Source organism: Dendrobates tinctorius, unplaced genomic scaffold (assembly GCF_039654945.1).
Source record: "Dendrobates tinctorius isolate UK_male_01 unplaced genomic scaffold, ASM3965494v1 ptg000040l, whole genome shotgun sequence".
Taxonomy (NCBI): domain Eukaryota; kingdom Metazoa; phylum Chordata; class Amphibia; order Anura; family Dendrobatidae; genus Dendrobates; species Dendrobates tinctorius.
Genome location: NW_027361708.1, coordinates 2581471 through 2605348, shown reverse-complemented (window position 1 = coordinate 2605348; position 23878 = coordinate 2581471). Strand labels below are relative to the sequence as shown.

Genomic DNA, 23878 nt, shown 5'->3' with positions numbered 1-23878 from the left:
CTGTCTTATGAGGAAAGGTTGCAGGATTTGGGAATGTTTAGTTTGCAAAAGAGAAGACTGAGAGGAGACTTAATAGCTGTCTACAAATATCTAAAGGGCTGTCACATTGTAGAAGGATCAACTTTATTCTCATTTGCACAAGGAAAGACTAGAAGCAATGGGATGAAACTGAATGGGAGGAGACACAGATTAGATATTAGAAAAAACTTTTTGACAGTTAGAGTGATCAATGAGTGGAACAGGCTGCCACGAGAAGTCGTGAGTTCTCCTTCAATGGAAGTCTTCAAACAGAGGCTGGACAGACATCTGACTGGGATGATTTAGCGAATCCTGCTTTGAGCAGGGGGTTGGACCAGATGGCCCAGGAGGTCCCTTCCAACTCTACGATTCTATGATTCTATGATTCTATGACTCAGCTTCAGGGGGAAAACATATTCTAGTTGCCAACAATATGAGTCACGTTATCACCAGTGCACAGATCTCTGCGCTGGTGAAGTACTGCCATTTAGCATTCCTATGAAAACAAAACTATCTATATGTTCAAGTCAACCTGCTCCAGATGCTTCACAATCTGCTCATCTGATTCTCCTGTGTGCCAGGACACATGGCGCACACCTAATGTTTATTATCTGCCCCATGCTAGCAACCTAAATCAGCCTTGGCCAGCATTTATACGATGCCCAATTGGGAAAAATGGGTTATGGAATTAAATGACATAATCTCTACTACTAAAAACAATATCCAGGACATGTATTGTCTGAATATACCTAAGGCTGGTTTCACACGTCCTGATATTTCCGGGCCCGGAAATATCCGTGTGCCACCTGGACCACATGGACGGCTGCCGGGGAAGAGCACTACAGTAAGCGCTACTTCCCCGGCAGCCGTTAATGCACATGAAGGACAGTGTGTGCACTGTCCTCCGTGCGCACGTGTTGCGGTCCCTGTGTCCATGAGAAAATGGACATGTCTGCGTGTTTTGCACATGGACACCCGGTGCGTGGAAAAACATGCACATGTACATAGACCCATTTATTTGAATGGGTCTACGTGTGTCAGTGTCTCCGGTACGTGAGAAAACTGTCACCACACATACCGGAGAAAGGGGTCACTGCTGCTATCCAGCAGTGTCAGTGTGTACTGCAAGCCTAGCATTCTACTCATTAATCACAACTTGCTAGTCCAGCACCTTTCTTTCTCAATTGGAGAACAGATTTTTAAATGCCAAAATAAATGAGAACATGTCCATGAACTCCAGACTGTCATTTGATTCTGAGTGCATCCTCCCATCACCTACAGCTTTGTATCCGGCGGCACGTGATACTGTGCACTCAGTCACTACTGCAGTGTCATGGCTCCTGCATACCTGTGATGTTCACACCAGGAGCTATACAAGTGTTATATGTCAGACAGATGCCTGTGTCTCCTATCACATTGCACCCCATGGGCATTTTCAGTTTAAGGGTAATTAGATTTATTCCCAAGCTCAGTACACAGAAAGTATACATTCAGATGAATTCAGTCATATCTGTTTCTGGGAAAGAGAAGTGACAACTAACCTCCCTCCATTATATGTAGCACCTACAGAGGGGGTCATGTAGACTTCCTAGGACAAATCTGCTAGCTATGGAGAATATATCCTGCTCCCATATCGCTAGATAATGAAGAATTTTACAGAACTATAGGAAGGATGAGTAGGAACTAGGGATGGGCGAACCCGATCAGGAAAGTTCGGGGTCTGTACCAAACACCTAGTGTCCATGCTTGATGCATGGGCCCTGAACACGGACTTCTCTCTGTTTTCCACGCAGTCATCTGTCTTCTTTTTTAAGTGTTTGGCCAAACCCGCAAGACCTGAACATCCACGGGTTCGCCCATCACCAAGAGGAGCTAGTATGATGGCTACATTGGTCATCTCCATAAATAAGAGCATTGAGAACTGGAATACGTAATAATACTATAATAACAATAAACCGTTGCGTGTCCATGTATTCTGCAGCTCTTTACAATTCAGAGGACACAAGAACAAGCTAATTACCACACATACAATACATATATAGGCGTATTTGTCTTCATACTTTATATTGGACCTAATGAGAAAGTGTCCAAAGAGCGTTGCACCCACCATATAGCATTTATAGGATTACTAGATGGAGGCCCGATACTATCGCATCGGGAGGGCAATAATGTCCAATGGGGGCAGGCTTTGCAGCGTTGAGAATCTCTCCCCCCCATGTGCTCACCCACCTATCCACTCTCTCTTTCCCCATGTGCTGACTTCTCCCGTCTGTGCTCTCCTCTTTGACCTTTCTACCCCATGTGCTATCCCCCTTGTCATGTTTCTGCGGTAACTTGGATAGCCGTCCATTTCTTTGATGGTATATTCTTGGTATTTTTTGATGTTGGATTTGATATTTGCTTTTTAAAGGGGTTTTCCCACGAATGAAAGTTCATTTTAAAAATTGTCTGTGTCTGACCGTGTACAGAACATACCACAGCTCCTGGGCAGGGGAGAAAGCAAAAGACAATTCTGAAAGGAGATCGCAGAGGATAAATTTTGTGAGGTAAAATATTGTTTAAAAAGAGTCAGTGAAATATTTTACCTTACAAAATCAATCCTCTGTGATCCCCTGCTGTAATGTCAGTATTGTCTTTTGCTTCCTCCCCTGCCCAGGAGATGTGGTATGCTCCGGACACGGTCAGACACAGACAATTTTTAAAATTAACTTTCGTTCGTGGGAAAACCCCTTTAATGTGACGGCTTCCTCTGCCTGTAGACACGTCGCGCATCTGCCGCCGGGATCAGCCGAATGATTCACTGCATCTGTGCATGTGCTCCTCCTGTACAAAGATGGTGGCGGTCAGTGAATCATTCGGCTGATCCCGGCGTGTTCGCAATGGTGTTCCACTGGTGGTGCCACGCAAGAAGCTGCGTACGGCGAATACAGTGTGTGTGTATGTGCATGTGTGGTGCATACAGCATATACAGTGTGTGTGTGTGTGTGTGTGTGGTGCGAAGGTGTTCCGCTGGTAGCACCAGCAGTTTCCATATTGAGACACCCATCACTTGGGTGTCCAAATATGGCAGTCGGTGAACTTCCGTCGCTTGGAATTCTGGGATCCGGACACATCTGGACAGAACAGGAAGTAAAGACATTACAAGGTAATTATATATTAGATTGGTGGCTCTTTGTATGTGTATATATATATATATGTATATATATATATATATATATATTGCTCAAAAAAATAAAGGGAACACTTAGACAACACAATGTGCTAGGATGTATTCTCTTTATTTTCTTGAGCAGTATATATACATACTTTGTAGTCCATTAATGTGTCTCTGGCTCTGCCAGAAGCTGCTTGTTTTGGAGGTGGTAGCAAGACCCCCTCACAGCTTCAACTCCAGTGCGGTTGCACAAATGCCAGGTCACCCCATATATATATATATATATATATATATATATATATACTAGATGGTGACCCGATTCTAACACATCGGGTATTCTAGAATATGTATGTAGTTTCTTTATGAAAATTTAATAATAATGCAATAATGCCCCCCCCAATCCTGGTATGCATGGTCCCCTCACCCCCCTTTCCTGGTATGCATGGTCCCGTCACCCCCCCTTTGCTGGTATGCATGGTCCCCTCACCCCCCTTTCGTGGTATGCATGGTCCCCTCACCCCCCTTTTGTGGTATGCATGGTCCCCTCACTCCCCTTTCGTGGTATGCATGGTCCCCTCACCCCCCTGTCGTGGTATGTATGTTCCCCTCACTCCCCATTCGTGGTATGCATGGTCCTCTCACCCCCCTGTCGTGGTATGTATGGTCCCCTCACCCCCCTGTCGTGGTATGCATGGTCCCCTCACCCCCCTGTTGTGGTATGCATGGTACCACTCACCCCCCTGTCGTGGTATGTATGGTCCCCTCACCCCCCTGTCGTGGTATGCATGGTCCCCTCACCCCCCTGTCGTGGTATGTATGTTCCCCTCACTCCCCATTCGTGGTATGCATGGTCCCCTCACCCCCCTGTCGTGGTATGCATGGTCCTCTCACCCCCCTGTCGTGGTATGTATGGTCCCCTCACCCCCCTGTCGTGGTATGTATGTTCCCCTCACTCCCCATTCGTGGTATGCATGGTCCCCTCACCCCCCTGTCGTGGTATGCATGGTCCTCTCACCCCCCTGTCGTGGTATGTATGGTCCCCTCACCCCCCTGTCGTGGTATGCATGGTCCCCTCACCCCCCTGTCGTGGTATGTATGGTCCCCTCACCCCCCTGTCGTGGTATGCATGGTACCCCTCACCCCCCTGTCGTGGTATGCATGGTCCCCTCACCCCCCTGTCGTGGTATGCATGGTCCCCTCACCCCCCTGTCGTGGTATGTATGGTCCCCTCACCCCCCTGTCGTGGTATGCATGGTCCCCTCACCCCCCTGTCGTGGTATGCATGGTCCCCTCACCCCCCTGTCGTGGTATGTATGGTCCCCTCACCCCCCTGTCGTGGTATGCATGGTACCCCTCACCCCCCTTTTGTGGTATGCATTGCAGACAGACATAAGACGATTATATATATAGATATATACATACACCCATGTATATATATACAGTATGTATATACTGTATGTATAATGACTGTATAAATGTGGTGTGCTTGTGTGTGTGACAGGGTACATGCCCATGTTCAGGAATTGTTGCCGGTGTTGTGTACATCTGCAGCGCCCAGATGTTACAGCATAGCGGATGAGAGTTCAAGAAATCCCGTGCCCACTATGCGTGCACTGGCGGACATGGAGGCGGACATGCCAGGTGTCTCTCCAGACGGCAGCATGTCATTTTCTCTTTTGGGGAAGAGAAATGTCACCCATAGAATGTGTTGGACGCGGTGACCCCGCACGGTTCAGTGATCACATGGGGAGTCACCTGCAATAGATGGCAGCAGCGCTTTGGATGCAGCGGACAGGTGCTTCATCCGGATCGTGGGCACAGCCGGTTACCAACTTGACTCTTTTTTGTGGACACCTTATAAAACAAAGTCACAGGCTGCCGATCTATTTTCTGGACACATTGTAAAAGCGTAATAAATCATAAGTGCGCTAAGTCTCTGGCCATAACCCTGATAGGAAGGCATCGCCTCCATCACTGCGACCTGTAACATGATAATAGTCAGAATAATCGAAATACGTCTCATTAGCTTCAAAAATATCACAGACGCCTCCACATTTTGATATGATCGTGGATAAAGAGTGGCCATTCCACGGACTGTCCGGGGTTTCTGGGCGAACTCTGGGGTGTATATGGCCACATTCACACTCGTGAGGTGGGGACTGTTCACAGAAAGTGGCCCACGGAAAGTGATGGCTGCGTGAGGTGGGTGGTCACCCGTGAGCCTGTGCCCCAGTCCACAGAGGGGAGGGCGGGGAGAAAGGGAACCTGTTGTACGAGCGCACGGGCTTCCAAAAAAGGGCAGGAGGCGGGACCGAGGGGAAGACACAGCAGCGACACGACAAGGAGCCGCACTGGTGCCTGAGCTGCCACAGGCGGGAGCGCACACCGCAGGAATAACCGGGAGCCGCTCACACCCCGCAGGAATAACCGGGAGCCGCTCACACACTGACTGGCGGGAAGCCCCGGAATAATGCGGGCTGCCTAACCGGCCACAGCGCTCCCAGCAGCTGAGGACTCCGGCCACCCTATGCGTATGGTGCCAAACATGAGGGTAAGCGGCGGCTCCTCCGTATTCTCATCTGCAGCAGATATTGGAGATTCCCACCAGGAGAGTGAGTGGGAGAGAGAATGGCTCCGGATTGTCTCATCAGTTCACTGCTTCAGGAATTGACAGTGACTAGGGCTGAGTGGAGAATGAATGGATTCTGGAGATGTCAGGGGGGCTGCATACTGCCGGGGGTCCCAGCTGACAGCCAGTGCTTAGGGGGCGCTGAACATGTCTCTTCTCCAGTGGGGGCTTTGTAATATTATCGCAGGCGTCTTTGCTGGATCCATCACAGTGATATCACTCAGTGGCTGCCATGTAAGTCAATAGCTTCGTTTTGTGCTTCTGTAGTGGATCTGGATTTCCCATAAACTGAAGCCCAACTTCACTGAGGCTGTCCACATGGCATCCAAAACCCTGACAGCCTGTCATCCACCCCACATGACAGCGGGAAAGTTTATAGAAGTGCAAGAAGCCACTTGGCAGGACTCAGTGATGGTGGAGCTGAGCCTCACTGCAGGGTGCATAAAGTATGGCTGCAGGCTCTACAACCATCGGGTCAGCACAGACTGCACAATCATCAGCTCAGCTCCTCAGCATTTTATGTAATACACTAAAAGAACAGAGCTGTGCCATTGGTTTTTATTTGTATCAGTCTGGAAAGAGGAATCCCTGGTGTGATCCAAATACTGCAGAGTAGTGTAGATATAGAGAGGGTTACATATGGAGCAATGTGCGTATAGACCGGGATACATATGGAGCAATGTGCGTATAGAGCGGATACATATGGAGCAATGTGCGTATAGACCGGGATACATATGGAGCAATGTGCGTATAGAGCGGACACATATGGAGCAATGTGCGTATAGACCGGGATACATATGGAGCAATGTGCGTATAGAGCGGGATACATATGGAGCAATGTCCGTATAGAGCGGATACATATGGAGCAATGTGCGTATAGAGCGGATACATATGGAGCAATGTGCGTATAGAGCAGATACATATGGAGCAATGTGCGTATAGAGCGGATACATATGGAGCAATGTGCGTATAGAGCGGATACATATGGAGCAATGTGCGTATAGAGCGGGATACATATGGAGCAATGTGCGTATAGAGCGGATACATATGGAGCAATGTGCGTATAGAGCGGATACATATGGAGCAATGTGCGTATAGAGCGGATACATATGGAGCAATGTGCGTATAGAGCGGATACATATGGAGCAATGTGCGTATAGAGCGGGATACATATGGAGCAATGTGCGTATAGAGCGGGATACATATGGAGCAATGTGCGTATAGAGCGGGATACATATGGAGCAATGTGCGTATAGAGCGGATACATATGGAGCAATGTGCGTATAGAGCGGATACATATGGAGCAATGTGCGTATAGAGCAGGACACATATGGAGCAATGTGCGTATAGAGCAGGACACATATGGAGCAATGTGCGTATAGACCGGGATACATATGGAGCAATGTGCGTATAGACCGGGATACATATGGAGCAATGTGCGTATAGAGCGGATACATATGGAGCAATGTGCGTATAGAGCGGATACATATGGAGCAATGTGCGTATAGAGCGGATACATATGGAGCAATGTGCGTATAGAGCGGATACATATGGAGCAATGTGCGTATAGAGCGGGATACATATGGAGCAATGTGCGTATAGAGCAGATACATATGGAGCAATGTGCGTATAGAGCGGATACATATGGAGCAATGTGCGTATAGAGCAGGACACATATGGAGCAATGTGCGTATAGAGCAGGACACATATGGAGCAATGTGCGTATGGAGCAGGATACATATGGAGCAATGTGCGTATGGAGCAGGACACATATGGAGCAATGTGCGTATAGACCGGGATACATATGGAGCAATGTGCGTATAGACCGGGATACATATGGAGCAATGTGCGTATAGAGCGGATACATATGGAGCAATGTGCGTATAGAGCGGATACATATGGAGCAATGTGCGTATAGAGCGGGATACATATGGAGCAATGTGCGTATAGAGCAGATACATATGGAGCAATGTGCGTATAGAGCGGATACATATGGAGCAATGTGCGTATAGAGCGGGATACATATGGAGCAATGTGCGTATAGAGCGGGATACATATGGAGCAATGTGCGTATAGAGCAGATACATATGGAGCAATGTGTGTATAGAGCGGGATATATATGGAGCAATGTGCGTATAGAGTGGGTTACATATGGAGCAATGTGTATATAGAGCGGGATACATGTAGGGCAGGATACATATAGAGCGGGATACACGTAGGGCGGCGTACGTATAGAGCGGATACACGTAGAGCAAGGTACGTATAGAGTGGATGCACATTGGGTGGCATATGTACACAGCAGGCACACAATTCTGGGCCACGCACAGATCCCCATGGAAAGCGCTTGTTTATTGTACTTGTGGTTACCCTTCTGATGATGATGCATGGAGCAGGTGCTGCCTTTTGCTTTGTTTTTTTCAGATGGCAAACAAGTCAGGAATTTCCCCATTCTTCCTCTGCCTGCATGTTTTTTCCACAATGCTTCTCCTGTAGACAGACAATTCTGATATTTTTCAGCCTTGTACATGTCTTCATGTTTTGGTTGACTTCCCCAAAAAAGTCTGCTTTCTAGCAGGAAGTGCTTGTTAAATATAACTCTCCTTAAATGGGGCAAATAAGAAATAATATAAGCTTCACGAATGCGGACAAACCAGTCTGAACGTATTGTGTTAAAAACAATGAAAGAATGAATTAAAAAGTCAGCTCTGACCAGCGAATAATGAGCCAAGAATTAGGATAATCAGGAAAGGTGGCAGAACGTTACTGGCCATCATCTGTCCTTTCACTTGAGACCCTCGGACAATTGTCCAGTTGTCCAGATGCTCCGTCTGTCACAGTCTGAGTAAGGGTCTTAAGGCCCCGTCACACACAGCAATCTCGCCTGCAATATCGCTGCATGTGACATGTATCAGTGACCGGCCCCCCTGCTGGGGATCCCTGATCGTGCAGGATCGTCCTGGGCCGTTCTTTGATCGTTGGTCTCCCGTTGGCCAGCACGCATCGCTGGGAGCTGGTTTCCAATGTAAACAGCGGGTATCTAGGAGCCGCGCGGCTCTTAGATACCTGCTGTTTACATTGGAAACCAGCTTGCTCGCTGGTCCTGATCGCTGGTGGGGCTGTCTATGTGACAGCTCACCAGCGATCAGCTATGTCCCAGCGATCCCATCCACGTCAGATCGTTGGTGGGATCGCTGGGACATTGATGCGTGTAACGGGGTCTTTACTGTAAAGGGCATGTCACACTAAGAGATATCGCTAGCAATATCGCTATAACTAGTGACGTTATAGCGATATTGCTAGCGATATCGCTGTGTCTGATACTTACCAGCGACCGGCTCCCCCGCTGATTATCGCTGATCGCGCGAGAACGTTCAGGACTGTTTCTCGTCGTCAGCTTCCTGTGGCGCTTCCTGCTGTGAGGACGAGCGACGCGTGGAGCCGGGCGGGAGGACGCAGGATCGCCTGGTGTGACAGGTAAGTAGCGATCCCCGTCCCCAGCGATGTCGCTAGTGAGATCTGCCTGTGTGGCAGCTCACTAGCGACCACTTAGCGATGTACCAGCGATCCTGACCGCGTCATATCGCTGGTCGGGATCGCTGGTACATCGCTAAGTGTGACAGTACCTTAAGGGTCTTACTAAATAGTGGACATGTGCAGTTGTCAGCTACTGTACTTTGCCTTCATTCTGATCAGATCAGATATAGCCTTGTCTGATTTACCTATGGCTACATGTCATTTCATTGTATGTTTGCACCTCACCATTCCCATGGATTAGGCATGGCCTTACTAAACCACTATATGATTCTTCTCGCATGGCATCCATAGGTCCAGGGTTCACAATAGGTACTACTAGAGGATAGTCCTGTGCTTTTCACGTCCTGGGGCTCATTGATGGGCAGTTCTGTTGTATAGCTGAGACCTCAAGGTCAGTCACGGTAGCAATTTAAAGTATTAGTGCTGACAACTGAGTGGTCAGTACATGACCCTAATTGTCTCCCTGCCTGTGAAATAAATCATTCCAGAAGATCATGGTGGGTTTAGAATGGATATAGCTGCTGACATGTTGGTCTGTTTGACATAAATGTGTGTGGTTTCCAAGTTATGTTAACAAAATGCCAAAAATGAAATGTTTGAATATGGAGCCCTTCCTTGCAAAGGGTTAATTTGTGACATGCTTCACGAGTCTCAGGCTGTTAAGTGTCTGTTCTGGAGGAGCATCATGTACTCTGTTCATTATCAGATAGAGGACATCTTCAATATTTGATTACAAGCACCATTTTTACTCGTTTATTCCTTAATAGCTTCATGTATGGTCTAGACATCTCGATGACTATGAAAAATAGGTCACTGGCATTTAGAAGTTTATAGATTATGTTCTGCTTTTGTGGACAAACAACAGAAGTCACTTCCCTGGCAACTCAAACGTTATTCTAGTTGTTGAAAAACATGACATTCTTAATGGTATAGACTCTTTGTATCTATGCAGACTAGTATATTGGGTTTTGGGCTCACTAAGAGAGAACTAGGTAGAACTTTGTGCTGCCCAGGGAGTTGTAGCCATCATTAGTCCTTGTTAGACATCTTATTTTGTGAGGGTCATGTTGACCTTTATAGCTTTGTGTTGTATTGAGCTTCCTTAGCTTGGTCTCTGAAGCTCCATGGAAAGCGTGGGATTATTGTCCTAACCTTTCTGTGGGGTTGTAAGCCATCCAAGGTTTTTTTTTCTCATGCCGTGCTTAAGTGCTAATGACCTTTGTTCCTTTCACTTGTTTTGCTTTACAAAGGACAGATCTTATACAACTTTCATACTTTAGAGGTTGCTTTGATGTGGGTCTTGAAAAGAGGTTTTACCAAAAAGGAAGAATGAAAGTGATTGGTCTACGCACAAAATAGTTTTAGAGTATGACATCTGTAATTTACCATTATGTGCAGTATACAGTGAAGACACATGCCTTGGCAGGAATTGGGGCTTATAATCAGTTATACCAACTCCAGTACTCGCTTCACAAAGCGTTTAGACCGGAAGCTTCCTGACATGACTAGTACCGATCAACTATACAAAACTATGACCAGTGCTCAGTAGAGGACCTTTGGGACATGAGACATGTGCACGGGTGCAAACTGTATGGGGAGGACTGATCGCTAATGTGATCGTTTATTCCCCTACAGTCTGGAAGTTATCCACAGCACATCCTCTGCTTACACAAGGGAGATGTGTCGCTGTCAACAATTATCTTTTAGGCCACATAGAAGATGCAACCAACTAACGAACGGGCATTTTGTTCAGTCATCAGCCGATTTCTGCCATGTTCAAATGGACCGTGTTTTTTTTCCAAGCACCCACTTATCTGATTTTCAGCCCTTATAAAAGATTATTTAATTTCCTTTTCGGTCAAACCCAAAGTATACGTTGCAGCCTACAATCAACGACGTAGGTTCGCCGGACCTACCCTGGACCCAGGTGTCCTTTGCAAACAAAATATCCTGTATACCGTTCAGTGAACATTGCCAACAGCGACTATATGAATAAGACCATATGAGAGTCAAAACGTTATGTTCTTGTCGCCTCACCATTTTCTCTATTCCTGCACCAATTCCTTACTCATGAATTTTGTTATTGCTGCATCTATATCTGTACAATAAAGTCCTCACAAGCATCTATCAAGAGTGTGCGGTGATTGAGACTTACTCTACTACGGGGATTGCCATCCCACATTACCACCACCACGTATCTTCAAGAGTGCTCGCCACACTACCCCGCCAAAGTATTACAAGACATCAACATGGCAAGCAAGCAATCTTCAAGAGAATGTGGCCAAAAATAGCTTTAATCAAAAAATGGCAAAATAAACTTCCAAATGAGACCATTGGGTAAGAATTTAGAAAGTTCAATCAAATTTACCCCATATCAGAAGGAATATTTTCACACACAATGAGGCACAATATCAGAAGAGTTACTGTGCAAAGTGAAAACCTTTTAAATAGCACATAGGAAGTCCCATTGGGTTCACTGAATACTGGTGTCTTAATGAATCAGATTATAAGGGCCCCATCACATTTTGTGACACGCCAGCGAGATCGCTGTGTGTGACTGGGATCAGCGAGCGGCCCCCCTGCTGGTTATCGCTGATCGTGCTCGAGCGGCCTGGGCCGTTTTTCGATCGCTGGTCTCCCGCTGCCCAGCGCGCATCGCTGCGTGTGGCAGCGAGAGATCAGCGACGCTAGACGCTGGTTTTTAATGTAAACGTCGGGTATCCAGGAGCCACAGCTCCTGGATACCCGACGTTTACATTAGAAACCAGCGTCCAGTGTCGCTGGTCCTGATCGCTGGGTCTGTCTATGTGACATCTCACCAGCGATCAGCCTAACGATGTCCCAGCGATCCCATCCATGTCGGATCGTTGGTGGGATCGCTGGGACATCGTTATGTGTGATGGGGGTTTAACACAGCAAACCACGTAATACAGTGCAAATGTAACCAGGAAAGTCAATGGGTCAATGCACATCAATTATATGAATGTCTGAAGCTAGGGCATATCATATGCACAGTTAGTTACAGATGAGCAATCAGTCCCAGTGAACAATAATAAATTCCTATAGTTTGCATAGAACCCAGAACACTGACCCTGGAGAGAGGTGGAATAGCAGTAAAAACAATGGTATAAGGCAGCACGATAACAAGGAAAGATAATTGATATAACATAAGAAAGCCGACCAGTATGGATGTCCAGCCGAGAAGCACCCCAGACGCGCGTTTTTCGTTAGGCTACTTCTAAGGGTTTATCCAAATGTGTTGAGCACAACTAATTTGCTAAGCCATTTCTAGTACATTGGTAGATGCATTTTTTTTGCTTTTTAAAAGCTACAGCTGTCTCATCTACTTAACTAACTCATTCTTGAATTTTCCATTATTTATCCTGCCTGAATTCCCCTAAGTAAATAATTTACAGATTTGTGAATTCATTGAACTGTTGCATCATGTAAGATGGTAAATCTACGCGTTATTTATCAGCATAAACAAGCTAAAACCCAAGATTTTCATCATGGCAACATTCCGTCTATTCTCCGTCCTATTATAGATTTTTTGGTTTTCATGAGGTTTAACTTTAGAGTATTTAGGGAAACTTTTTTTTTAACTCCTTCTCTGTTTCCAAAACAATAGGGGCCTTAAAACAAATAGAAAAGTCGCACCCATACTGATACATACAAGAACCTAGGAATTGTTGCCACCGTCTCATGTATGGGAGATTGGATACATCATAGTCTGAAAGGAAAGCGAAGTAACCACCCTCTCACCTAGTGCTCCTATAGTTCCTGAAAGGACTTTATATCTTGTATATCCTTGTCTATGCTGCATCTAAAATTTCTGTACTATGGTACTGGGAGCATATGTGATCACTATTTGGCCGGGAATGACTTTTTATTCCCTGGAAAAAACATATAAAAGGTTTCTATTGAATGAATGCAAGTAGAGATCTTGACAACTGTGAAGAATTGTCCGAGAAAACTCATGAAAATGTTGTACATTATACAGAGAAATGTCAGATATTGTCCGATCTGTTTGAGCTGGGATCAAACGCCCAAAATATGATGACGTTTTTCAATTGTTCATTTATGTATTTTGCAACAATTATTTAGAAAGAATAAGACGTGGCTGGGCTGTGATATTTGTAGGTTAGTGATGGCATTGTGTTTTCGACACCACCACAATTAGAGATGCTTAGCAGTTGGGCAGAAGCTCAGGCACTGCTGTCAGGAGACGTTCTCTTACTGACATGGAGCATATTTGCTGTAATCCACCTGGCGCCGGCGAGCTGTCATCCTGCAGGCAGCACTGGTGGAACAAGCCCAAGAAACGGAAGATTTGGTTATTATAACAAAGAATGTGGAGGTGCTGGGATCCTAGAGAGGTCATCAATGAATATTCCACCGCTGTGTTTTATTGCGATCACTTTTCTTTACAGTGTGAATAGACAGATTGTAAAATTGCTGAGTACTCAGGTTAGCATGTCGCGCCCCATGACTTGTCTTCACGTAAATAGTATTGTTTCTTCATGTGTAAGTGTGACATCTATAAATGTGAGGTCTTGTCTCCTGACATATTACAGGATGGAAGTCCTCGTGGTCACGACGGCGTCACCTTGGCTTGAACTTGAACACATGCAGACGTTAAGCTTGGTTCTGAGTATAAAGAGTTGTAAAGACTGAAGTCCCCCAATAGTGCTATTACTTCTGCTTTCTGGGAGGTTCAGACTAATTCCAGGACGTCTTCTTCCTTGGGTTGTTTTGGACAGGTCTAGTTTTGCACCCTAGCTTCTTTTCTTCGAATATTCTGCTTGTTTTGCAAAGTCTTATGTCAGCAAAGCTGAATTCCTTCACTGATGTCTGTTTCTGATACTATAAATACTCACATAAGTCTATTGTTACGTGTGAAGGCTACAAAGGTGTGGCCGTGACTCCAGGCTTCGGTAGTCCTACTCACTAACCGTAGAGAAGCTTGGAACACTGCGGGATGTAGCCGGGCTCACAGACCGACCTCAGAAAACGCTTCTGGTAGAAAAGATTTGAGGGTAAGGGGAAATTTTATATTTTGTCCCTTTCTTTAAAATTCTCAGGAGCCACAGGGAGGGTTCAGATGTATACACACGCTGCGTCAGCACACTGCAATTATTGAGTACATGAACTCCACTATTGCTGCACACAATAAAAGCGTAGTGCTTAGTTAGCATTTTTTGATCAAAAAGTGTAAAAGCCTTCCAACCACGTCTCCTAAATATGGGTGGTCCCCATCACTTGTAACTCACAGGGTGCACATGCTGACAGATTACAATGAAACCAGCACATTTTGCATGTACATCCACCTGTATAAAGATACAGGTTGTGTAGTGGGTATAGGTATGTGTTATGGTATAATGAATGAAATCTGACAGGAGACTTGGGCACGATTGCTCTTTGATAATTACTGTATAGGCTGCATTAGGCTGTGTGCACACTTTGCGGTTTTTTATGCGTTTCCGCAGAGTTTTTGGCACTCGCGGAATTGCATCAAATCTGCAATGTAGTACAGTACCAATGATAGTCAATGGGAATTTGAGAATTGCTGTGCACATGCTGCGGAAAAATCCATGCGGATTCATTGCGGTTTTTTTCCCACAGCATGTGAATTCTTTGTGCAGAAACGTAGCGTTTCTGCACCCATTAACTATACATTGAGTAAGGCAAATCCGCACATCAAAAAACGCATGACAAACCGCAAGAAATCCGCATCAGTTCCACATGAAATCTGCAAGCATTTTGGCCTGCATTTTCTGCCAAGAGATGCAGATTCTGTGCGGAAAATTCCACAGACCAATCCGCAACGTGTGCACATACCCTTATTAATGAATTAGAGAAGGACTGCATAAGTCCTGATCTGCGTCTTACATAATCCTCCTCTATGTCACAACACCTACGATGATCAGGAATCCCCAGTTATCATTCCAGGCATGTTTTACATTCAGTTCTTGTCTTGGAGTCTTTTCTTGTATAAATAGCCTGGGATGCCTGAATCTAATAGAACATTTCAATAATGGAAAACCACAAACGTTGCAACTGGGATTTTGTGTTTCCTTTTTTATCATTGTGCTTTGATCCAAGTTTATTGTAAATCTGTAGAAAATCCAACACGGAAAGGATTAAAAGGTGTTTTCCAGGTTTAGGCTAAAATTCTGAAGTTATGAGACTGTAGATTAGCAATCCTGACAGTCTGCTTTAGGGCGCAGTCAGACGGACATATAGCACGGCCGATGATCGCATCGCAGTGCACGGACTGACCGGATCCTCTCCTGACGTGAGCGTGACGGTGTCATGTTTTTCTATGCAGCTGTCACTCTCAGATCAGGAGAACTGCCGGCCAGTCCATGCATTGCGATGCAGTCATCGCTCGTGTTATACGTCCGTATGACTCCGTCCTTATGGACAGTGTCAAGGTTCTCCTCAATGACCAGATGAAACAGGTGGTCTTGTCACCTCCAGTGTGTGATTTGCACAGTCAACTATGGACTTGATTCTCATCTGCTTCTCTCGATGTTACGTAAAGCACACAGGCAAGAGTTGCGAGTCCTCAGAAATTTAGTTCAAAACGTTAAAATTTAAATTTGCTTTGGATTTTAATATGACCAAGGTCCCCGTTCATTGCTGGTGTAACACTACAAGAGATGCAACCCATATGAGTCCTATGAGGTCCTCAAAGATATGGAGCGTTATTATCTTGGTTGTAGAATCCATTCAAGACATTCACTCCACTGACAATATTAGTAACTATGGGGAGAATGCCAGGAAGAGTGTGCTCCCCTTCCCTACTAGAAGTGGTGATTGGACAAGCACATAGTTATCCTCCATTGACGTAGACTGAAATCCTTGCCATCAGCTGCTGTGGTTGGGAGAAGCTGAAAGTGGCTACACAGATGGTTTTCCATTGCAGCAAATGGTTTCTGTTATGGCCCATAGAGGGGTTTCTTGTAGTTTGTTGGATTGTTCTTGTTATGAAAACTGATGGACCAACCAATATTATTATTATTATGCATTATTATAGCGCCATTTATCCCAAGGTGCTTTACATGTGAAAGGGGCATACATAGACAAGTACAATAAACATGAGCAATACAAGGAACACACAAGTACATAAGGAGAGAGGACCCTGCCCGTGAGGGCTCACAGTCTACAGGGGATGAGTGAGGAAACAGTAGGAGAGGGTAGAGCTGGTCGTGCAGCTGTTCAGTAGACTGAGGATCACTGTAGGTTGTAGGCTTGTCAGAATAGGTGGGTCTTCAGGTTCCTTTTGAAGGTTTCCGTGGTAGGCGAGAGACTGATATTTTGGAGTAGAGAGTAACAGAGTATGGGGGAAGCACGGGAGAAGTCTTGTATGTTATTGTGGGAAGAAGCGATAAGAGGGGAGTAGAGAAGAAGATCTTGAGAGGATCGAAGGTTACGTGTAGGTAATTACCGGGAGACGAGGTCACAGATGTATGGAGGAGACAGGTTGTGGATGGCTTTGTATGCCATGGTTAGGGTTTTGAGCTGGAGCCTCTGGACAATAGGTAGCCAGTGAAGGGCTTGGCATAGGGGAGAGGCTGGGGAATAATGGGAGACAGGTGGATTAGTCGGGCAGCAGAGTTTAGGATAGATTGGAGTGGTGCAATATTAAGAGAATTGTTATACAATTCAGTTAGTCAGTCAGTCCTGAATCTGCAGCTATACAGGTGAAGCACACCACCATTTTCATGTCCTTCACTTACGCTAGTTATGAAACCTCTGCAATTTGTGTGCGGTTTTATCAGGCTCCCCGTCATACCCACAGTGTATAATCCACGCTAAAGCCTGGGCTCCGTCCAATGAGACTCCACAGCGATACGGCCTGATTCTATCCATTGAGTGGAAGTTGCAGTGCACACAGTGGCACGCAGCTCCGTGATTTGCTTCACTCTGCATCTATCTATAGTGCAATAGTTAAAGTCAATCCATAGTGCTACAGAAAATCTCTGTGTAGCCCTAGGACTGAATCCATATAACTGACGTGTAGTAAGCACGAAATCAAGGGCTCAGTTGTTTCTGTCCATTGCATAACAAGTCCAATTACCGTACTTTCCATCTGACCCCACCATCGTAGTTACTCTACACACACGTGAGAGACATTTGTGTGGGAACTCCAGTGTTAGATGTTCTGGTGGCTTATTCGGGAGTGCTCACATGTACTCCAAAGCCATTGGAAGCTGTTCAAAACCACATGAAAAGTATTGTTTTATCCTTTGAGGATCGGGAATAAAATATCTGGGAAAAGATTCTTCTTTCTGTTACCACTGAGTGTAAATCTGGCATTCATTACGTGCAGTCATAGTGGTTACTACATGGAGGCAAATTGTCCTTCAAGTGTCAGCTTCTGCATAAAATGAAATATTTTAATACTGAATGTTTCTTACCTAATGTTGCAGCAGAACGGCTTTCTCTACTGTGATGGAGAGCAAGCACACACCATGGCATCACTAACTACATATGATTGTATACAAATTGCTACATTTGGACTTGCGGCTCATTAGATTTGTCCTTTTTATCTGGAACCTTTACATTCATCCCGAGCATTACATAATTCTCCTGTACTTGTATCGTATGACTGTACTGTTGAGGAGCGCTATATAAAGCAGCTTTGTATGTGGCAATCTTTAAGGACATTAGTAAGTGAATGGACTGACTAACAATAAGTACTGCAGGCACACAAAGTTCTCCACTTTAAAATCGCACTTCATGAGGTTTATGAAAATTACTTAATAGTCGCACACGCCCGAAAACAAGCTGTTCTACCTGGCCACATTGTTTCTGTGTCACTCAAATCTAAGCCTCCAATTAGCGTTTATGGTACCACCTAATACGCTGAGCCCGTCCGGAATAGTCTGCCTCTTTCTGTCATTCCTGGGCTATCCTAGTAAATTAGTCGTTACCTTCAACCTTTCCTTTGAGACATGAGATGTTCCTCAGACATTGAAGATGCAATCCAGACTTAAAGAACATGTTCTAATTCTAATCAGGATCTCGGCACACCTAACATGTCTGGATCTAGGTTATATAACCATGATCTTTATATAAGTGATACAGTGCTGCAAACTGCAATCTGTCACTTCTTTTAGCATATTTTCAGCATTTTTTCCACCTATAGGAAACAATGGGTAATTGTAAGAAACGCAGGTATCATGTTTTTGCTGCACAAACCTAAGGAAGTTAAATCGGGCTTTTTTGGGGACACTAAACCTTATCAACATGCACAAGAGGCCAAAAAACGCAGCAATAAAGAAAAAAACTCAGCAAAACCTGCTTTTTGGAAACAGCTTCTTTACTGGCAAGAGAGCAGATTTTGCCTGCGGGGAAAAAAAGTTGCAAAAACACAATGTGTGAGCATAGACTTAGACATTCTAGGAACATACTATAACCTTCCAGGAAGTTTGGGAAATTATTGATGTTTGTCTCACTACCAACTATTAATAAATGTATTATAACAATATGTATGACTATAATAATATATGATTTGCCCACAGTAGAATAACCCCAATATGTTCAAAAGAAAAGAGACAAAACATTGTAAAATTCCGATTTTCCAAACTGTTACCGTTTTGTTTTCAAGAAGCTTTGAGCTATTTCAAGGTTCAATCCTGAAGGATGTTATATATAGCAGAGGTATAAATATGCGATTGTCTAGAGACATAATGTAGGCGGACAAGTTAAAGAACAGAAGACATTACTGAGTCACCATTATACATGGCCGACCATTGTGTTAAATATGAAGGCTCTAGTGCATAACACATTTGCATGGGGGCTCAACCCTAAGCTATTACCTTTTAGCGGGTCTTTGGTTAATTTATACCCCTATGTAGCCTATATACGTTGGTAGACTAGAAGATATCTTAAATCTTTTGTTTGGTGTTCGGGTAATGGTGTCCAGGACTTTGTAAATGTTCACCTATTTTAGGAATTATATTGCCTCCAATAGAAACTTTGCATGTGTGTGGGCTTCATTTTTTTATCCTCCCAAAGATGAGAGCATTGAGAATTGTGGAGGTGGAATTCCACAGATGGGTTTTGGAGAAACGTAACCTGTTGTGTTCTTCAGCTGTAAATAGCAACGTGCCATAGAGCCCATAAACACAACTGTGGCCCTGACCTTGGACTTTGAAGGCTCTTTATGTGCTCTAACCAGACTACATTCCTTGCACTGAAACCTCAGTTGAATGAAAACAGGCTGAATTCCTTCTGGGTATTTTTCAGCAAATGAATTGACAAGCATGCTATGAAGTCAGTGTCAAATTTTAGCCATCACCAGCAAACAAGATATTAATGAACGCACTGATATCTCAGATCTCATTGTAGTGCCTTAAAAGTTGGAATGTGGTTGGACAAGATGTCCTTAGGAATTATAAGTATAGTATTCTCTATAGCGGGAGCCATTCAAGGAGACCGTCAAGGAATTTGTGATATGGAGACAGAGACAAATATGTTCTGTTATTTGTCACATTCTGTTCCCAGTGCTTGACCTTTGTAGATGTCTTATTTTCATACATTATTTTTCAACTTGCGTTGAGAAGCAGCAATGTGAAATGATTTATGCTTTTATGTTTTGCTCCTTACTAGGGAAATAAGGATACAAGTGGTCATTAGTACATTTCAGAAGTCTACAAAAATGGAATATTTGTGATGTATTTATTGCTTAACATTTCTATGGCTGCATCAAAAGGCCCAGCATTGTACACAGAATGTAGTCATTCTCATTGTCATCTTTCCCAGTGGGGATGTTAATCAATTTCTGTCCCTCACACTCATACCTACTAAGAACAATTTTTTTAGGAAGGCAGCTAAGCCATTCTTGTCCTCTTGGCTTGTGGAAGTAAACTGGAGTTCCTAGAAGACACCTCACAAACATGGAGAGAAAATGTGTATAAAAGTCCATGCTTGGTCACATTTGAAACCCAGGGCTGGGTACTAACATATCAGAAGCGTTTCACACTATTGTCTAGTTTGGTGTCAAGATATGAGCAGGGCTCTGGTCCTGTGACCATGTAAGTAGTCATGGCCACCAGATGAGAACCCTGCAGACTGCCTCCTACCTCCTGGAATCCCCAGCAACTCTACTAATTAGTAGTCTCAGTGCAATGACATCACACCGGGCCTACAAATCAGAAGAGGAACTTGGGATTCCGGCAGGTGGGAGAGAGTTTGTTGGGTTCCCAGCCACGGACTACTTCAGTCCTGCAAATGTATTTTCTTATTTCTGCTGGTGTCGTTTCTAATGAAATGAGGAAATGAATAACTTAAACTTGTTTTATACCAGCACCGAGTTAGTGGGAGCCATCAATAGACTGGCGCCTTAGAAATGTTAATATTAATAGCTCTTATTACATCACTTTATGGAAAGCTTGTACAGAATTACCAACCCTGGATTGATATTGCTTTATTTTCACTTTTATATTGTATGACTTGGCTTTTTAGTGTTGTTTTATTATAAATGGAGCATACAGTGCTATTATTGCTGGTATACCTAGTGTTACCAATATTTGACAGGATTCATTTTTTTTAGTGCTTTTATTAATATAATCAGTGTTTGGAAGCAGTGAACCTTAAGCCTCATTTAAGCATATGTTAATCACGGTCTCATGGGCACATACGAGGCTGTCGATATTTGGTTGGCGGACTCACATCCAGTCAATACTCGGATTATGTTTCAGGGATGGCTAAATAAGACTTTTTGGCAAAAATTAAAATGTGTGTCCCTCCCTGATGTGTTGTGCTACACCCTGATTAAACAGGATATCCTATTTACTCATGTAGAAGTGAGATTAGCCAGTCTACTTATCTAATGCATTGCCTTTGAGGAGCGGTCCATGAAGAATGAGGGACAGCTGAGGCTTTCCTCCACATAGGCTCCGTAGTCACTCATGATGGCACCATGTGTCCTGGGTTACAATATAACTTGATTTTGGTTTTTCTGTCCCCTAGGAAAGCATGCCACAGACACCAATATTTCCCAGCATGCTTGGTTCTGCCTGTAGTTCACAGGTGCAGCCAGAGATGGGGGAGCAATGTGGAGATCCAGTATATCAAGATGGCTGCTTGGTGTCTGGGTCCTTGGAAGCCTTGATTGAGAGGCTGGTGCCCACGGTGGATTACTATCCAGATGTAAGTAACCTGCTTTCTTGCTTTATAGTGGATACAGTTTCTATGTTATGACCTGCTCTGGGTGTCTGGCGTGATAGTGGCCATTAGGCAGCCGCCATGCATGGCATGCCATTGCTCACTAGGCCTGGTACTTCTTCCTCATTTTGGTGCCCTGCTGTGTCTTGGACATGTGCCATACATTTTGTAACATCCTCCAGTTGCCTACAGCGCCTCAGTCTTTTCTTTTGTAACCCTTTAAATGACTTCTTTGTCTATCTGGCCCCTGTTTAGCCCTTGTTTTCTGCTCCTGTCAGAACAGAATGTGCTGCCTCTGAACCCGGGCTACAAATATCCTGTGGATGTGAAAGGTCAGAGAAGCTTTTCTGTAAGACACAATCGAATTCCTGCCCACATGCAGCAATAACCCTGCACCAAGCCAATGTCTTCCCTTTAATCGCATGATTGATTGTGTTGCTAGGAAACCAAGCGATTTATGGTTCCTTTTTCATTTGTCATGCACTGCCCCATTAACACTAATGTAGCAAGGCAACAGGTGGGAAGTTGTGTCTGCTGCAAAGACCAATTTTTTTGACTTCTGTATTGTGATTGGGGGTTCAAGAATTATTACAGGATGCTCCATACAGAGGAGCAGGTAGGGGTAAGCAACGTGGGCATGCACCCAGTGTACCAGGGCAAAGCCAACAAACCGCCTCGTGCTGGCCACTGTCAGGGCAATGCATTAAGTCTTATGCCCTGGGCGTAGATGAGCCTAGCTACAGTTGTGCCTATACGTGTGACCATTTAAGAAGAGCAGTGTCTGATGTTGGTCATCTTATAGATTTGTGAGTGCAATGCTATAACTGCAGTATAGACTGATCAGTCAGGAAGGAGTAAAGAAGTGCACCCGCTTTAGCAATCACATACTCCACGCTATACCGCTTGATGACTGCCTGTATAGGAACTGTGACGGCATTAATACGTCTGTTATTACTGTTATTCTTTCTGCTCTACTAATGAAGGAATCCATCCCAGTGCAGTACAAGCTAAATTATGGAAAAGCATTGTGAATTAATGAGCTCTGTCTTTGTTGGAGCGCAGACCAGCCCTTAGCAGTGAGAAAACCCAATCCTGTCACAGGGGAGAGAACGCTGCCAGGGTTTGCTACGCTGACTGTGGGAAAAAAGCATTTTAAAGCAAACAAACTGGAAACAAACACGCCGTGCGGTGAGGAGCCAAGACAAATTCAGACAGAAGCGGAGCAGACAGGAGTGTTACTTCATGCTATCCCACACATTTAGGAGCTGTCCCTAAGGGCATGTTACAGGTGTAATGCAAACATAAGCAATTTTTCTCTCCCAGAAACCTTCCCTTCTACCCTTTATCAAAAGTCAGAAGCTGGATGGCTTGATTGGCAAGTCACAGCACCGCTCCAGGCTACTGAAGTAAACGAAAGGACGATTATGTTCCCGAAAAGTCTACTCAGCAAAACGCAGAAGTTTATACAACTCAGTTTTAGTTGTAGAAAGCTGGAGGCAACATATAGGGTCACTGGTCCTACCTGGCCCGTTGTCCTCTAGGGTTCTGCTTGGTGCCATTATTTCCAGAGTGGTGGAGTCAGTAAGACAAGGTTCTGACTCCTTCATAAATACCCAAAAAATGATATTTTGGGGTCGTAGATTGATAGAACCATGAAATATATTTACATTATGAAATTATTAAGAGTGCCTGACAGCAGCTTCCTCTAGTTTCAGTTTTTTTGAGCAAGAGAAGGTCCAAGTATTGAGGTCATTATGCGGACACTAAAATGCTGTCACATTTTACCCTAATCGAGCCCTAAAGAGAAGCTGTCACTAGACTCTTTGTGCCCTAACCTCGGGCAGTACACATCATTGCATGATTGCAGCCAGATATGTTTTTCTATGACACAGAGATGGAAAAGCCTACAAGACTATAGGCTGAGATGTGGCTAATCTGGTGCTGCCCCGGCTGGCTTCTCACATCACCGCTCTAGTTGGTCTACACCGTGTGTATACATAGGGAGAGACCTGTCAATCACTTGGAGCAGGGCAGTGAGAAGACGGATGTAGCCCTGTTTCTTCCTATAGTCCCTGGTCAATTCTGCAATCATGCTTCCAGGCTCTGGTGCCCATGGTTTGGGTAACAGGTTTCTGGTAATGGATATCGTCTGCTATGTAAAGCACGTGTGGAGACATGGCTTTCCCAGGTTTGTGGACTTTTATTTCCAGTAAGTTGGCCGATCAATCATTACAGGTAGTGCTGAACCTTGTCAGGGTCATGTCTCCCACAAATCACCAGCTAGTCTATAGATCCATGTAATTATATCCTATATCAGGATAGTGACTATGAGCAGAACATGATTTTTCTATTGAAACCTGTGTTCT

At 44.7% G+C, this 23878-nt stretch overlaps 1 protein-coding gene across 5 annotated transcripts in view; it reads left to right on the top strand.

The window, feature by feature from the left end:
- RASGEF1A (RasGEF domain family member 1A) overlaps positions 1 to 23878 on the top strand; it is a 651261-nt gene that overhangs the window by 602599 nt on the left and 24784 nt on the right. For 3 of the 5 annotated variants that reach the window (XM_073574785.1, XM_073574784.1, XM_073574786.1), the window contains one exon: positions 21318 to 21497. In XM_073574785.1, coding sequence (XP_073430886.1) covers positions 21324 to 21497 — 174 coding nt within the window. In that variant the 5' untranslated portion in view covers positions 21318 to 21323. Of the gene's footprint in view, positions 1 to 5493; positions 5724 to 21317; positions 21498 to 23878 lie in introns of those variants that run through there. The other 2 variants (XM_073574782.1, XM_073574787.1) reach the window with 2 other exon arrangements.